We start from the raw sequence: 18,426 nt of genomic DNA on the forward strand, positions 1-18,426 counted from the left end.
GGTTTTACTTCATGTTGCTACAAATCAAAGGAAAAACTAAATTTGAGTTCATTTTAAAAAAGTAACATGAAGCGATCACTGGGAACGCACTATGAAACTTAAAAAGAACTCTCAAGTCTATGGTTTATTTATTGTAATCACATTTTACAAACATTACCAACAGGAAAAAGATTTCATTTTCAGGCTGGAGACAATCACTGGTGCTGCTCTGGAATGTGCCATGTATCTCATTAGAAAAACATATTTGCAACATCTGCAAAGCTGAGGCAGGAGGAAGGTTTCTAGAGAGGCAGAAAATAATGAAAACCAACTTAAAATGTATACAGTTGTTGTTAAGAGGGAGATAAATATACATGATAGTTTAACTATGACAATATGGTCACAGTTATGGGGTCAAGCATGTGACAGATTTCCATCTGTCCCCCCAGCCCCACACGGAGCTGTTGGAGCCTGGATGGACACAGAGGAAATGCAGAGGAAAACACCAATCCTCCTCCTCCCGCTGCTGCTCCCAACTCCTCAGTGCCCTAAAAACTCTTTGCAAGGTAAAAACTACAGCAAACAATGAGGGGGATGAACTGTGTGTGGACCTAACTGCAGTCCTGACCTCAGTTAATACGGCGTGAGTCCAGTGGAGGCCGTGGAAATGCTCCGAGGTCCGGAGCAGCCGTCTCTGGAGCCCGGCTGGCAGAGCTGGGATTGCTCAGCCTGGACAAGAGAAGGCTCCAGGGAAACCTCAGGGAATACATAAAGGGGCTCCAGCAGAGCTGGAGAGGGACTTGGGACAAGGGCCTGGAGTGACAGGACATGGGAATGGCTTCCCACCACGAGAGGGAAGGAATTCTTCCCTCTGAGTGTGGGGAGGCCCTGGAACAGATTCCCAGAGAAGCTGTGGCTGCCCCACCCCTGGAAGTGTCCAAGGCCAGGCTGGACAGGGTTTGGAACAACCTGGGATAGTGGAAGGTGTCCCTGCCCATGGCAATGGGGATCACTTTTAAGGCCCCTTCTAACCCAAACCATTCCATCATCCTGATTCCATGATTATTCCATCAGTGGCTCTAACCAAACCATCTGCATCAGACCCAAGCCTTTCCCAACCCTTACAAAAAGGTGACTGCCCTGGTTTGCAAGCACAAACCACCTTCCAGACAAGATCCAACCAGTCCAACATGTGGAGTCCTGGTACCCAGGACCCACCCCGAGCAATCTGACCCAGGAAAACCTTGCCATGCCCGACAATTCCAGCAGCAAAGGAAAAACTGGAATGTTTCGGAGCAGGACAGGAGCACAATTTACATGCATGAAAGGAATGAGCCTGTAGCAGCAGGTTAGGTGATAGTCAGAGATAAACGTGGGCAGAGAGCTGAAGTGGGGTGTCTGCTATTCTTGGATCAGCCTTGATCCTGTGGGCAGAAAAACCAAGCAGTAACTCCTACGGTGCATTCCAGCAGCTACATTGGCAAACTAACAAAAACAAAACCAAACCAAACCAAATCAGAACCAAAACAAAACAACAACAACAAAAAAATCCCATGCTATCTGCAAGCAGATTTACCAGGGGTCAGCTGGTTCTTCACCACCCACAGCCCAGACTCCCCCTTCCCCAATATTTTTTTGCCCATTACACATAATTCCCAACAGCAGGAGCAGGATTGAGATAGCAGCCCTTTTAGTTATGACTTCAATCTGATTTGCCAACATGCATATGTTAAAAGCATATGCTGGCTCTGGAGCCAAACCCAAGCTGCCAGATTCAATCACTGAGTTGGTTTTCAGGGCCCAGTTGTAAAATCCTGACACGGAGCGTTGCCACGCTAATGAAAACTGCCCGGAGCTCCCCAGTTAAAGCTGTGTGAGCAAAGAGCCAGGAAGAGAAATGTTTTTTTTCTGCAGTTCTGGAATACTGAGAGCTGTTCAATTAATTATGGCTGGAAAAGTTTGTTCACTTAAACAAAGACAATTCTTACCAAAGCAAAAGGGTTTTCACAATAAATAGGGAAAAGTTTCCCATTTACATCCCAGCACAAGCCAAAACCTAATTAGTGCTTCAAATAAGACATTTTAAAACACAGAATACTGGTATCTAGAGGCAAAACATTTCAAGGTCAAAAAGATGATTCTAAGATGCTTCTTTCCCTTTCAGGACTAAGAAAAAGCTGATGAAACTCCTGTTTTTCTATTGACTTGACTGATGTGACATTCCTGTGCCATGTCACACTCCTGTGAGCAGGGACATTGAGTGTCGTCAGTCACCCCAGGGCTGATGTCAATGCTTTCTTCATGAAAATCCAAGGAATCTTTTGGCTTGTCACTTTCCTAGAGTCTGAGATGTTCCAGGAATTAATTTAGCATGAAGGCACTAAGAATACACCAACACATGCGGGTTTGCAACTCTCTTAGGTAAAATAATGCAATGTGTGCTCTAAAATCAGGTACCCACTCCACCCAAAAATGTAACTTAAGAGTCCATTTGCTTAAATAAAGGGTATTCAAAGCCCATGGACTGTAGCATTTGTGAATGAATGGACAGCACTTTTCTAATAGTGTCACTGAAGACACAAAATCTGCCATTAATCAAAGTTCAGAAAGAGAAGTAACATGACTGCTGGATCAAATAAATGCCAGTGTGGTGTTTTTAAAGTTTTTAAATTATTATTTTGCAGGAAGACATCAGTCTGTCTTAATGGCAAACTGCTCGATGAACACATTTCACCTAAATCTTCAAGGAGCTTCTGCTCTGCTCTTCAGTTCTTGTCTTAAAACACCAAAGAGTTGCTGTGCAGAATGAAGATAAAGTTCCAGCGGTGAATGAATTTGTTTCTGCTTTTTACTGAAAAGAAGAGAGTTCCATGTTTGCATTTTGCCTTAAAAAACTGAATAAATAGTGTCATGTAATGTTACAGATATGAGAAATGCAAGCAACAGAAGTGTCCTGAATTTAAAGAAAACAACTGTTGCAATGAAGTCTTTCTATGCCAGACAAGAAATAATGTTGTTCTTCCATTTTGTGTTTAAGGCTTTGAAATCTCCTAATTTCAAACTCTTCTTATGGTCCTATCTCTGGAATTTGTATGTTCCTATCAATGGGCATCATCACTGAACCTAAACAGCACTGGGAATGGCAGACACAACAGCTTAACTCTGGGATTCTGGTAGGTGGATTTAATTGGCCAAGCTCAAATTCTTTTTGTTTTCAAATATCCTAAATTTAGAGCATGCATGCACTACATTTCAACATTTGGAGCTTCTCAGCAGATGCCACAAATTCCAGCTATTAAGTCTGCTCTTAGTGCCAGCAGTGCTGCTGAGCAGCCTCTTGCTTTGCCTGCCTATAGTGTATTAACTTCTACTGAATCTCAAATGACAGTAATTAAAATTATTCAATTACCTCAATATATGGATGCAGGAGATCTTTCAGCAGGTCACAGCTTGGCCTAACCAAGAGCAATGCTGACAGGACACATGGAAGAAAAACTCTCCCCTGACACCCTCACGACACTGTGGTCAAATACCAGCACAAACAGGAGGCCAGAGGCATAACCAATGTCCTCCTACAAGGTAACTTGTCAAATTACCAAAGTCTTATATCTATTTCTCATGGACTGTGAACTACAGAGTTGCAGATTTTATGCCCAGATGGCAAATGCCTGACTAAGACACCAGCAATATTTGTTTACACCCCGACACCTGCAGCACAGGGAGATGAAAAAACTCAACTGTCACTCAAGTCTCCACTTCAAGTTATCTGCTACCCCATCTCTCTCTTTCTGAAAAGCCACACTTAAATAGTCTCATATTAATAGATTAGATAAACATTCTATTAGGGATAAGAGAATGAAGTTTTTTTAATGCTCAGATAAAACTTGTTCTTGCAACAGGCCCAACCTGGTTCATGCTGACCATGGTAGAGGGAGCAGCTCTGTCCTTCCTACAAGAACATGGAGGAATTTCAAGCTCCAGCTGCTCTCTCAGCTAACGACTAAAATGAAAAAACAATAATTTTTGTTTCTAATGCCAAATGGCAAGGACTTTTTTTTTTCTCAGCTCCATTAAAATGCTGCTGCCTAAAAGCAAATCACAGACCACAGCAGCATCAATGATAGGATAAAAATGACATGAGCCTATTCTAACACCACTGCACTCAATGTGCACAATTATTCTTTTCAGCTTGTTGAGGAAAATATCAGCATTCTAAAATTCTGCTCTACACTTGAGTACCTGTTGCTTTAATAAACTGTTCTCTCAGCATCCAATGCTCTGCATCTCAAACACAAAGAAAGAGTAATCGATAAAATGTTTACAACACATGGGACACCTTTCTTCCCAGGGTTTCCACCTCAAAAGAACCATGAAGGAAGCTGGGACAAACTGTGCTCTCAGATTAAGCCACTTATCTTCAGGTGTCTTGAGTGTCTGAGCACAGACAGTTTAGCAGCCCAAAAGTAGCCCCAGAGTATGTTAATTAAACTATTGTAACTTCTTGTACAAGGAAGAATGGGATGCCCAGATGGAAAGTCACTTAAGGCACATATGTTTCTGTGATATTCCACTGCACCAGCTCTTCAGAGAGATACTTCCTGAAGAATTTGGCAGCCCCAACAGGGAACTGAGCACTGGCTACCTGGCACAGTGCAGAGCTGACAGAGGGAACTTTTAATCACCCAGTCTGGCTGCTGGGAGCAGGATAATTACAAGCAGCTAAGTTCTGAGCAGGTTATGTTAGCCCTGTTATAATTTCATGCTAACATGCTCCTGTTCCTCTCAGACCATCTTCTGGAACTGCATCACAGACAACTCATCCTTTCCCACTGAAAATGTCCCCAGTTCTGCAGCACCTGTCCAAGAAGAGCGCCCTGTTTCTCCAGAAAGATCTTTTCCATTTCTGAACAAAACCAAAGGGGTGAGGAATTGTTAACTGAATTCCTTCCATCAGCAGGGAGTTTTCCAGCAAGCCTAGGAATAAAACCTTCCAGCTTCTGCCTGCCCCTTCTATTCTCAAGACATTGTTGACAGACTTTCCAAACTCTGGAAGAGAGACCTGCAGGTACAAACTCTCCAGTGGAACTCAAGTTGCCAGTGGTTTGACTCCAGGCTGGAAATGCTCCTTCCAGCAGCATCACCAGCAAAGCACAGCCTGGTCCCTCCTCTCTCAGCAAACACGTTAGACCAGCACCCATGGGATCAACCCCAGGTGCTTCAGCCCCAGAAGACTCTGAACCCAGGGCTGAATCAGCTCAGACATGCAGCTCATTTGAATAGGATTTGTCTTGCAGAGCAGAGGTGCTTTTGGAAACACTCAGTTCAGCAGCTGCTGTAAAAACCTTGTGACTAAAATGGTGCAGTTTAGCTCTGTAAGTGACCACGAGATCAGGGCAGCCCAGGCATGGGACGGGGAAGTACAAACTGCCTTGGAAAAGGAAACCCAGCAGAGACACACAAACCTAGATTACCCCAGGGAAAGCTTAGGTCAGAGAGAGAGAAAGATTGCTGCTATTATCACAAATTACACCCAGAAATATTTATTCTACAGTGGAGCTTGGCTCTTAGCAATGTGTTACAAAGATGTCAGGAACAATAACAGCAAAACCCCCAACAACCTGCCAGCCCTGGCTGCTGCACAGCAAAGGCTCAGGACTGTATTTATTTAGTGTGGCCTTTGTTAAAGCACCAGATAACTCCTTCCTCAGGAAACAGGCAAATTCTGCAAGGGAAGGGCTGCAATTTAATCCAATAGGAAACAATATTAACTTCAATTGGCAACAGCAATTACTGAAAAAGAAACTTCTTGGCTTGTTACCATCACCGTTCTTTGCAACGTGCACAGAACTTTTCATCCCCAGAATTGCTGATTTTTCATTGTTAGTTACAAGAGCACAGTGCTGGTATCAGGAGGCTGCCCTTAAGGAAAGATGGAGACAGGAAAGACAGAAACCTGCAAGACTCAAGCAGAGAGGTGCAGACTCTCAGGCAGTCCTCTGTTATTCTCATAGGCACTGTCTAAAAGGTGGGAAAAGAATCCAGAAGTCCTTGCCTAACTCATTCCTGTGTTTCTGTAACACTCTAACAGCTTTGCTTTAGGTCTCACTGGATTATTTTCCTTTCAATCTTGGTGCTGGTTTGCTGCTCATCACAAAGAGCAAACAACAAACAATGCACAACCCAGGCTGCCCACGGGCACTGGAGATTCCTGGGTGCAGCAGCCCTGAGATTCCAAGCAGCTGAGTTGCCAGGCTCTCATCTTCTTGCACCTTCTTTTTTATCTGAGCAGATGGAAACTCAGGAGCATGAGCCAAGAGCTCAACGTGGGCATCTCTGCTGTAGTTACAGCAATTACTGGAGCTGTAATTGCAGGGTGGTAACACACACAAACACACACACAGTGCCTGTTGTCTCTCCACTGCTGAACAGCACAGCCAGGGATCATCTCTCCACTTCTCAACACTTTTACATACAGGGACTTTCACCAGAAGTGGCTTTGGTCAGTGATGACCTTTGCAGGGATTTCCACCCAGCACTGGGGTAAAACCACTGTAAGAGCAGAAAATTGTGGTTTTCAAACAAATGTTTTGTAACAGACAGGACAAAGACTGTCAGACACCTCACGTTTCTCCAGGTAGGTGATGAGGATCAACCACTGCCTGCTGAAGAACCAGTTCCAGGGAACAAGGTCTTGATTCCTGTTGAGTGGGAAATCACCGAGTGGAGAGATGTTAAACAACTCTGAGGGCAAACACCAAAATTAGAACCACAGCAGCACAGGACAGCTGGGGTGGGAGGCACTTCTGCAGATCATTCAGTCCAAAGCCTTTGCTCAAGAGCAGGGTCAGCTGAGCACACTGCCCAGGACCACATGAAATGGGTGATTTTTCAGGTGTCCTGTCCCACCTGTACCAGTGACACCTGAGACTTCTCAGAACATGAAAAACAGGAGCCAGGTCTCAAGAACAGCCCAAAAACCTGACTTCACCCCCCACAGTTTCAAACAAAGCATTTATCATCCAATTTCTGTTTCACTGTACTCTCTTTTGTACTTGCAATAATTCCCCTGTCTCTCCATGCAGTCTGCTCTGTGCTGTTCCAGTTCATACACAGGGAGAGTCTTCTCCTCCCAGTTTTGTAGAGAATTTAAATAATCTGTGTTTGTATCACACCTCTGCTCTGAAACAGAAAGATCAGAAGATGCAGGGGCTCCTTTGGAAGCACAACAATAACACTACAAACTGCTTCCAGCCAGCAATGTGGAAGAAAGGCTGGTCTGTCCCAGGTGTGAGATATGTAGAGTTGGAAAAAAAAATAAAATTTAGGAGTGCATGTTTATACAAACAACATAAAAGAGAGGGGGAAAAGTATCTAATTGAGAGAAGAGTGCATTGCCAGCTTCAGCAGTTGCACTTGGACGGATTAGATCCTCAGGGTTTGCAATTAATTCCCTTCACCACTGCCAAGGTCATCCTCATATTCCAGTTTTGCAATCTTTGAACTATAAAGAAATGAACAATTAAAAAAAAAAAAACCAAAAAAAAACCAACCAGCTCAAAATACCTCAATAGCTTAAAAATACACCTTAAAAATACCTCAGTAGGTGATGTCAGGCACAGGCAGGAATATTCCAGGAATGGTGTCTGTCACTTACTGACTTTAGCCAGACTTGTTTTAATTCCCTTCCATTTAATATTACATAAACACTTCATCCTGCATCTCTCTGCAGCCCTTCAGTTAAAATACCAGGACACATTTGCAGGAGTGCCACTTCCATGGGCTCTGACTGTCAAAATGTATTTTTTTATCATTTTGATCTAGAAGTTACTGCTGAATATGTGCTGAGATGTCCCATAAACAGCAGGAAGGTGAAAGCTGCTCATCATAAATGTGCTAAAGCTACTCACTTCTCTTTTTAAAAGGATAGATGTTCTCAGATCTCAAAACTGTGCAATATATTCAATGTTTTGAACTATTTAATATGGACTCAGCAAACAAATGATCCAGCCTAAGGTCAGGAACAGCACTGCCACTGAACAGTTAATTTCAGTCAATAGATACATGGGTTGCAGCTTACTGGCCTCTGAAATAGGGTTATTCATGTCATCTCCTTGCGAATGAGCACCTCAAAATCACAATTAAGGCTGACATTAAGTGGTCAAAGTCTGAAAAATGCACAGTAGCAGCCTCTCTCCCTGTGTTGGTGAAGGAAGTTGATCTTATCTGTTTATGACCTTTTCATTCTTCTAATAAATCTACCAGACCAGGCATTCATGGATAGCAAATAGCATTTTTTTTTCCCTTTAAAAAGGGGGGCACATATATATGTGCCCTTTGCACAAGCAATGCCCTAATGGCACAGTTCACTGTAAGGCTTCCTTCTCTCTCCCTATATTTAATCACTATATTCCTATCAAAACAGCTCTGGGGAAAAGAATAAAATCAATGGACTGTGGCATGGGGATGGGGCTGGAATGTGTGGACACATCTTTTTGTTGACTTCAGGGATACTCTGAGTGGGTCTGTTAAATTCTGCATGATCACAGCATTTTGCTCTCTCAAGGCAAATGACCGGATCAGGGTCTGCTTTTATTATTCCTGTCCACCTATTTTTGAGCGGTGAGGCAGCTGCAGACAGAATGGAAAGATACTCAGAGCTCTCAGACAAGAGACCCCAGAACTTGTTTTATTACAGACCTTTTCAAAGGAACTAAGTGTATCAAGTTCTGCTCCTGATACTGCATGGAAACAATAGGGTATGGCTGTAAAATAAAAGAATTCAGACATAAATACATTAAATTGGAATTAGGAAAGACTAGGCCACAGATAAATCTAAAAGACAGGCAATGATGTAGCTATGGCACTTAATAAAATTCCATAAACCTGCAGTTAAATGGAGCAGAGGGGAAAAAAGCCTCATGACAGATGAGTGAGAGTCTGGAAAGGTCCATCTGGAGAAGAGATTTGTCCTGAAAAGCCTCAACCAGCTCTGAAAGCAGGGATTCCTCTCAGCGATGTTGAGGATGCAGCTCAAGCAAACACAGGTCTCAGCAGCAGGCTCTGCAGGTTATTCCTGATTTTCCTTCCTTTCCTGCCAGCTGGATGCCCGTGCTATGCCAAGCAAGACTTTTTGGAGACAATTCCCATTAATAACTGGGCTGTTAATATTCTCTTTAATCTGAATTAGAATCTTTGCATAAATGGGATCCATGTGACCAAATCACTCCTGTCTCAAGCAATTCCAGAAGGAACATTTAGGGGCAGGCATTTTTTGAGCACAGGGAAAGAATCCAGTGAACCATGAGGGAAGGAGCTGCAAGCTCTAATTATTTCTCATAATGCACCTAGAAATCATTGAGTAAAAAGGAACTAAGTAAGATCAAAGTCATGTGTTTCTAAAACATGAAATTTAGGAAATTTAGGAAATTTTAGGAGACCTAGGGTTACTAGGAATTAAAAGCCAATCATGGCACAGCGGCTCTTTATTTGCATTGACCACTACAGATCAATCAGTCAATCAATCAATCCTGCTTGGGCAGGATTTTGACACTCTACCAGGAAGAATTAATTTAGACTCAACTCTGGTTTCTGTTCCAGCCAAAATAAGTCTAGATTACACACATGACAAAAACTATCAAGTGCTCCAGCCAATGATGATTTAAATCAATAGTTCAGATGTTGGAAGAATAGAGTATTTGAGCGAAGAGCACTGAAAAACAGCATGAAAGGGCTACACTCTTTCCTTCTGCAGCATTGATACATCTTCCTTCAGAATCAGATGCATTTTTCCTTTCCCAATAAATACCATTGCTGGGAATACTCCACAGAGAAAACTCAAGTAGAGAGCTCAGCTCCTTCCTCTTCTGCCCAGCTAATATGGCACAGAGGAGTCCTTCTTGTTCTGCCTGACCCTCCTGAAAAATATGGTTTGCATGTTTGTCCTTTGGCTTTGGATCATGAGAGGTAACGGATGTAATGGTAAGACTCTTGCTGGAAGCAGAAAACAAATCCAGGTCACTTTTGAGCCTGGTAGGTAAGAGCAGCCACTGAGCTGAAGGCAGGATGAGCAGCAGCCTTCCTGAAGGATTTTCTGGATTTTCTGTGACAAGGGACAAACTGAGTGAGGCCAGGTTTGTTTAGAGGCAGCAAATCCAGAGCCTGCACACGGCTTCTTGCAGTTTTCCAGCTGAAGAGCTGTGAATTTCCTTTAAATTGACAAACCCCAAAAATTCATTGCTGGCATCTGACAAATCCTCCATCAGCTCTGGAATTTCCCCAGCATTTTGCTGGATTTCCACTGACAGGTTCAAGATGGGTGCAGTCTGTGGGCTTCTGCAAATATAAATTGTTTTATACTCACTCCCTGATGTTTGGGATAAAATGATGTACCTGCAAACTCAGACAACATGTAAAACTTGGCACTGCTGCAGCATGGACAGCCTGGAAAGGCCTGACACGGCTGGATCAACAGGCACTGATGGACAAATCTGGAATTAGCTGCACAAGGTTCTACAGACCAACAGTACCAACAACAGACAAAAATTCAGTTTTTTTTAATGGGGCAGCTGAAAGGGGAAGAAGCCCAGGCTACCCAAACCCACAGATAATCAGCTACACAAGGAAGCAGGATCCAACTTTTTTGGCCAGTTCTTAGGTATTAGATCACGCTGACTTTCCAACAATAAGTGCTGCAGGCAGATGATCACCAAAAAGAGACAGGGTGAGGGCAATCAGTGGTGTCTATTCCCAACTTTAAGGCTGGACCACTATGCTGGCCAAGTAATTAACCCAGGGCAGAGCTGTCCATTCAGCAGTAAAATGAGCCTAAATATTGACCTCCATTTGGGCTCTGTGGGAGCTGACAAATACTCCCCAAGATAAGCATCACTGCAAGAGCATTCCTGCCTTGACACACCATTAAAAATAAAACAAAAGCTTTATATCTCACTTGGGGAAAAGTGAAAAAGGAGAAAGGAACTTCGTTTACCTTTGAATGGCTCTTCTCAAGCCACAGTATCCCAAACAATCCCGGCAAACATGCTCTGGACATGAGCTCACGCTGCAGGAGTGCTCCCAAGCTCAGCCTGCCTGACATAAGCAATGGGAGAAATCCCAGAGCAGGAACAGAGTGAAGAAAGCAGAAATGCCACGTGCCTGGTCCAAAACCACATAGTTTGACCCCTGACACAACACAAACTAGGATCTCAGAGAAAATAAAAGTATCTTATTGCCCAGCAGAGGCCTTTTTTGCAGCAGCAGCACAGACAGAACTCTGCTGACACGGGAAAGCTCCGAGCCTCCGGGCACTCAGGTGTATCCTCACTGAGCTCGTGCTCACCTCAGGGTCTAATTCCCTTGCCAAAATATTGCACAAGTGGCACTCTGTGTTTGCAAAATGCTTCCTCAGGTGTCCTGTTTGACCCCAAACAGCAGATGGTTTACTGTCTGTGCAGCAAACAAGGTCATCCTGGGGTTCTAAGTGGGCCATGGCTTGTTTGCACAGCGAGCAGCTGCATTCACTTTGGAAATGCTTCATGTTTTGCCTAAGATATCTGACTGCTTTCTAATTCTGCCTTCTCTCCTCCTTCTGCTTCAACACCTTCCCCTGAAGGTGCCAGAAGCAGACATCACCAACACACAAACTCTGCAGAGTTTCAGCCAATTGGGTATCCCAAACCATCCACACAATCTAGAGAGCTGTGCAGATGACTCCGTCCATCCCACTGCTGCAGCCCTCTCCAGATTCCTCACCTCAGGTCTTTTGCCAAGGTGTTTAGCATGGATAAAAAACAACTTGTGTGGGTTGAAACTGGCTCTGTTCACCAGGGTGCCTCAAATCTGCGTGTCTGTTTTCATACCCTCTGCAGTTTGCTGCAGGTTAAGTGCAGAAGCTCAGCCAGGCTTTTAAAAACCCTTCACAGCACATGACAGCCTCCATTAGGCATGGCTTCCGAACTGAATCCTAGGCTTGCCTTCATGCTGAAGGGAAGACCTTCCAGACCCTACAGTGTTAGGATTCTCACAGCATTATTCTGCATTGCAGTGTGACACACAGAAAGCCAAAATGAACAGCACATTGTCAGGTCTGACGAACAACTGGAGCTCCTTCCACTGAACCAATGTGTCTCATGGATCTTCCCCAAAAACAAGTCTTACCCAGCCTGCAGCTCTAACAGCCATCCCTCTCTTCACTGAATTTCAGATCAATGGATGTACAGATTTAGGTAGGAGCGTGGGGACTGAAATAGGAGCAAAGGCAGAACAGGTCAGCGTTATTGTCCCTGCTCGTGACCGGGATTTTTCCAGCAGAAAGTGAGCTGGGACTGCAGAGCACTGAACACATGTATAACAGAAAGTGTATTCCAGAAAGTGAGCACAGACACACAAAAGAGCAGTGCCCAGTGTGCAGCTGATTTAGCACAGCTCAGGGAAGAATAAAAGAACCGGGCTGCACAGCCGTGCCAAGTCACATTAGGTGAATCAGTGCCCTCGTCTCTCACGCCACGAGTCCTGCGTCTTGCACGAAGCCTCGGCTGCCTCTCCTCCGCAGCCAGGAGAGAGCAAAGCACCTCCTCTGCAAAGTGCTGCCAGCAGGATCCATCCTCCTGCCTGTGCTAGATATGTGCCCAGAGCCAAGGACAGCGAGCCACAAACACATCCTGCAGCAGATGGAATGTAGGGTTGGATGGGCAGTATTCATTTCATTTCCAGCTTCCATAAATTTTTCAAAGCCAGTCCTTTAAGTGCTCAGGTTGTTTTTTTTTTTTTTTTTCTTCATGTCAGTTTTTAATAATGTCCATTTTAATATATCCTCTTTAATTTCCTTTACAGCTAAGTACTGGTCAGAAAAAATGGCAGAAAATTCCCTTACCCCAGCTGTTGCAGGATCTAGTGCGGATTTCAAAACAGAACAGAGCTGCAGCCTCCAAAAAAACTCTGGTGAACCATGTGAACAGCATTGTTTGGGAGCAATTGGAAGATAACTGCAACTGCTCTCCTGACTTATCTCATTTATTATCTCCAGTGTACAAAAAAAGTAGCTGCAGTAACATCATTACACTGAGAGCACTGAAAAGAGCACAAAACAGAAAGGCTAATCTACATTTCTGATACGAGCTGTTCAGCAGCCTCAGCGATACCACTGTGGGAACCAGGAGCACAACTTTACACAATCTGACCTTGTGAAAACTTTGTTTTTGCACAGTGTGCAAAATAAACAGCCTTGCAGTAGGTAGGGGTAACCTAGATTAAGGTTAGTGAGGACAAAAAACTGAGCTACCAGCAGGCTGAGGTGTGCAGCCATGCTTCTCTCTATTATTATTTTATTCAACTTAATTCCTCCTGATTCTTTGTAGAGTTCTGTTCTTTTTGAAACTATTTCAGGGGAGGATCAAACAGAAAGGCAACCTTCTTTTGCTTCTGTAATTAATTATTTGTGTGTTACTATGATTTACGATTTCATACAGATTTCAGAAGCTGGGGCTGAGTACAGTAAAGGCCAAGGTGGGAAGAAGAAACCATGTTATTTACTAAACTGTAGAGATGTTCTCCCTTCCCTGCTCACCTGTCCAACAAGCATTCTGCAGTTCTGTTTTATGAGTAAGGCATCAACACATCAATACAGCGGGAAACTTCCCAACCACAGGCTGCTTTTGGGAAGGGCCATGATAGAGTCTTCCCTCAGTCTGATGTCCAGCAGGCCAAAAATATATCCAAAAAGCAAGCTAGAATAAATAATGGGTAACCAGAAAACACAACTTCCCATTTAAGATTTCTGAAATGAACAGAAACTTGGATGTGCACTTGTAAGTGGGGTAACAAATCTGGAGTGGCCTAGGTCTCCTTACAAATTGCAACTGGGGAGCAGGAGCTGCCTGACCTGTCCAGGAACTCAGCTCTGAGGGCTCCTCAACTCTCCTGTGCCACCAGCCTGTGTCAGGCAGCCGGCCAAGGGGCTGGGCAGGAAGGAAAGCAAGGAGGCTTCCAAGAGAAAAAACATCCCGCTGGAAAATTTCTGACTGCTCTAATAATGGCCCTACTTTGTGAGTTGGTCACAGAGCTGGCAGAAGGCAGGAAGACCCACTGCCTTCCCTGGTTAGCTCCTGGCTTCCTGTAAAAATTTCTACTCCAGACACACAGCACCAACTGAAGTAATCCTCAAGTGGGATGTTCATAAATCCCCTGTTCATAAATCCCCTGAACCCTCCTCGCAGCAAACGGCGTTGCTTTTCCCCAGAACGATGACAATTGTTAATTGGCACCATTCAGGAGGTAACATTTTCTTTGGGAAGGCCTTTTCTGCTTTAGGCAACCACATGTACTTTTGGCAAGGTCTCCAGACAAGCCCTGTTGGCAGCAACAGCCTTGTGCCTCGCTCGGAAAGACCGCACGAAAATCCAGCTCACTTTCCAGCTCCCACTCCAAGGCTTCACAAACTTGGCAGGGCTGACAGCCCAGTCTGGCCTGGCTGCAGGAATAACTGATGCCTCCTAGGTAGCATCCCACAAACCTGCCCTGGAAACTCAACAGAAGGAGCCCTTTCAGCCTGCGCCGTGCCCGCTCTCAGCTCACCGACCTACCGCTCATTGCTCAGCGTCATCCTCGGAGGGTCCAGGTTGGGATTCTCCATGGACTCCATCTGGGGACAGCGTAGGAAGTAGTAGAGGGTGTGAAGGGCATCAGGGGACCAGGAGATGGGCTGCTGCTGCCGGGTCTGCCGCACAGGGCTCATGCCGGGCCGGATGGTGTTCAGGCACTGCATGTGGTGCATGGCTCGTGAGACCAAATCGCCTGTGCACACACACGGAGAAAACACAAAATCACCTCTTTGTTAGTCACCCACAGTGCTTTTAATCATGCTTCTGGAACAAATCAAAGCTCTCACCGTTGAGAGGAATGTTTGCTGTGTGCATAGAACCTCCTCCACAAAGGCAGAGGGTATCCTGTCCCTCAAGCTGCCACTCGGCAGCACTTTCCTTCAAATACCAAGTTATCAGTTAGAAAATATGAAATGCAACACCTTTCAGTTACCACACATTCTTTACAGTGAGTTTGCTGGTTTACTGCTGGTGTTCTCCTCTTTCCACCCACAAATACCAAATTTTTTTGCCAGCCTACAAAAACTACTGATGTCTTTGTAAAATGTCCTCTGCCCAACCTGGGAGCGACAGTTTCACAAAGCAAAGTCAGTAGCACCAATACCTCACTCTCATTTTTTTAGGAGGTTGCTCCCGTTTCTTCCAACTGAGTCATGCTGTTCTACCCTCCTGCCCAGGCACTTGAGACAAATTAGTGACATTATGTTCAAGACAGAAATCCCTTCTTTGAGGGGTCTGCTGCTCCCATTCTCACTCCAGCAGCAGGTTTCTCCAGAACGGCAAGACCTGACTCTCTTATTAAAAAGCCAATCTTTATCATGCTGGCTGTCTCAAGCTGTGCCAGAAATCTGTGCCTCAGCATTATAAGAAGCTCAATCCAGGAGGTCTCTGGGCTTCTCATTCTTCTTGGTTTTTGAACTGGAGCCAAGCTGCCTCTGTGTCGGAGCACAGTGGACTTGAGGAGGCCGCAACGAAGGGGACCTGGATCACACAGTTGCACTCAGAATTTTAGGACTGCAGATTTTTAAAAAGTTGCCAGATCAATGATCCCAAAGCTGGTCTTTTTGCAATAAGCTTGCTTTAGGCACAACACTGTTTAATCTCCTTGTGTTGTGGTGCATTACAAACTCCAAAAAGCTTTAAAAGCTTCACTTTTGAGTAATATGACTACCAACCAGTGAGCTGAATTATTACTATACTTAGCTAGAATCTGTTTTTTCCTTGGGAGAATCTCTGCTGCTTTATGCTTCAGAGTCCCCTCAAACTCTCACAGGAAACATTGCTCCATTGTGTCCAAAAGTTACAATACTGGGAAAGGATGGAACCGAAATAGTCACCCCATCACAAAGCTGGCTCCTGGGAAAGCAACCTGAGTTTTGTGGTGCCACATGTGCATTAGCAACACCTCCCTCTGAAATTCTTGGGAAGTTATTATTTGTTCATTTATATCTAAAAGCAATACACTAAATTTGTTAGTCAGAAGCCCTGGGGTTCTGCTGTTACACAGGAGAAAGCCCCACAAAGCTACTGTATGTCTATACATGACATTTTTAGTGGTTCAGACCAACAGGGTATTAAAAATCTCAGCTTGCAGTCTAAAGCCCTGCCACTCCTTTGTTGTACAGCACATTCAGCTTTAAGGACCCACTTCAGAATAATAAAAAAATCCTTCTAACAACTCTGCCTTTCCACTTCAGTAGCTCCAGGATCCGCGCATTTTATGAGAGTATCACGGATCCTCCAACGCTGGTGCTAACACAGAAGTCTGCACAGTTTATAGCAGAAATGGATCTGGAATTCAAATTTTCAGCTCAGAATAACGTTCCTTCTCCTTTGCGCACTCACTCTCTTTTTCTGGCAATGGGCAGCAACGTTTAGAAAAAATAAAAAAAAAAAAAAGCAACTGTATCAGGAGAGCCATTCACTGGATGTGCTGACCAAGTTGGCAGGGATGGGGGAAGAGGGAGAGAGGAAGCTGTATTCAATCTCAGACCCTTGCTACAAATGTTCTCTTGTGTTCCAGGATAAATAGAGGTGTGTTGAAGGAATTTGAAAACCACAAACTAAGGCAGGTTGCAAAATAAATGGTGAAACACACAAACTCCTTACTGGCCCTGGCATTCATTAGCATTCAGATGGTGCAGACTAAGAAAGTGATGCCAGCAGAAATGTTGCAAGGGAGAAAGTAGACCAGGAAAACACAAATCATTTTTGTTTACTTTAAAGGGGCTTTGTGAGTACTCTAGGAATGGAACATTTCAGTCGGTCAGCTTTAAAAAAAAAAGGGGGGTTGAAGAGGTTTTTGTTACCAGAGTGCTCTCAGATTCTTTTTCCTTCACTTTTTGTTTTTTAAGTAACCAAAAAGCTTTCCCTTGAATATCCCAGACATTTCCACTGTAGAAACACTGACCAAGAGAACCCTCTTTGCTGTCTTTGGGAGGTTTGCGAATGCAAAGGAGAGCCTCCAGAGGCATCTAGGAAAGAGCATCCAACTTTAGCTGGCAGTAACATCTCCACAAAAAAAAAAAAAAAAAAAAAAAAAAAAAAAAAAGAAAAAAAAAAAAGGCACATTTCACTCGCACCTCTCCAGGTGAATCAGACTTTAAGCAGACTAATGAAACCAGCTGATTTTTCATAAACAGCACCCCCAAATACATCTCGGCCAACATTAAATGCCGCTCACGCTGCCAACAGCAGCAGCAGCACTCCTACTGCCCCCCAGCAGTCAAGGGATGGGCTGTCCTGCTCTGCTGGAAGAGCCCCATGGTGGATTGGTGGATTACATCCCAAACTTACTCAGCTCCGAGATGCTCCCGACACAGGTGGCCAGCAGGGACTGCTCCAGGGTCCGCAGCTCCAGCTGCGCGTAGGCGTCAGCCCGGCCGTCGCTGCACACGGAGCCGTCGTGGTAGGGGCTGAAGTAGGCAGGGAGGGACAGCACACCTGGGACAGAGCACACAGCACACCTCTTACTAATCAGCCTACGCTTTGTGTGGAAAAGCAAATCCCTCCAGGAGGGATACAGAACTTGCACCTTTCTCCGAGAATTTTTGAACGGTTCAAAGGAAATCAAACAGCACTGTGAACACTGCTGGAACGGCTGAAACAGGCTCCAGGGAGTAAGGCTGGATGTTCCTACAGCCTTTAAGAGCTGGAAACAAATTGCAGTCGAGATAAAACTACATGAAAAGCTTTGGTTAAGTCTCTACTCTTGTTTATACAACAACAGGGCTGCGCACACACGGCTTGCTGCTGAACAGCTGTATGCAGATCCTCAGATAGAAGGGCCTGATCTGGAGAGATGTGGAATATAGCCTGGAGTCCACCTCATCCCCGCAACCCTGCAAACAAAACCAGGGGCTGTGCCAGCCCTTTGAACCTGCCTTGCAGTTTCAGGTGCTCACACTGTGGTTTCTGCATGTGCACACCTCTGGATGCGCCAAGCGACGCCCAGGAGTTCTGAGCTTGCTGGAATTTTCATCTCTGTAAATGACCCCCATGTGAGAGAGAGATTAGGAAGGTAATTGCACTGCACACACATGTTTACCACACACGTCTCCTCTCCATCAAATGCACAGACGCTGATTGCTCCATGTGGCACAGAGAAAAGGGGGGATGTGACCTCTGGAGTGGATGTGAGGCAGGGAGCAGGGTCTGTGACAGAGGCTGGGCTGGGAGAGTGACCTGACCTGTCCCTTGACACCCTGGGACAGATCTGGTGCCACTGCATCCTGCCCTTCTTGGAGGGCAGGTGGACTCCAAAAAGCCACTTGCAGTCACTCAGCCATTGCTCCTATGCCCTCACTACTGCCCCATTTTTAATTACAGATCCATGCCACAATTCCAGCAG

The 18,426-nt window shown here is 44.8% G+C and overlaps 1 protein-coding gene across 1 annotated transcript in view; it reads right to left on the minus strand.

Annotated features, from left to right (window-relative positions):
- ABTB2 (ankyrin repeat and BTB domain containing 2) overlaps window positions 1-18,426 on the minus strand; it is a 111,361-nt gene that overhangs the window by 21,952 nt on the left and 70,983 nt on the right. Inside the window, exons 2-3 of the mRNA XM_021555913.3 lie at window positions 17,373-17,519; window positions 14,559-14,769 (exon numbers count right to left, since the gene is read on the minus strand). Coding sequence (XP_021411588.1) covers window positions 14,559-14,769; window positions 17,373-17,519 — 358 coding nt within the window. The remainder of the gene's footprint in view (window positions 1-14,558; window positions 14,770-17,372; window positions 17,520-18,426) is intronic.

Source organism: Lonchura striata, chromosome 5, assembly GCF_050655825.1.
Source record: "Lonchura striata isolate lonStrDom1 chromosome 5, ASM5065582v1, whole genome shotgun sequence".
In the NCBI taxonomy this organism is placed as follows: Eukaryota; Metazoa; Chordata; class Aves; order Passeriformes; family Estrildidae; genus Lonchura; species Lonchura striata.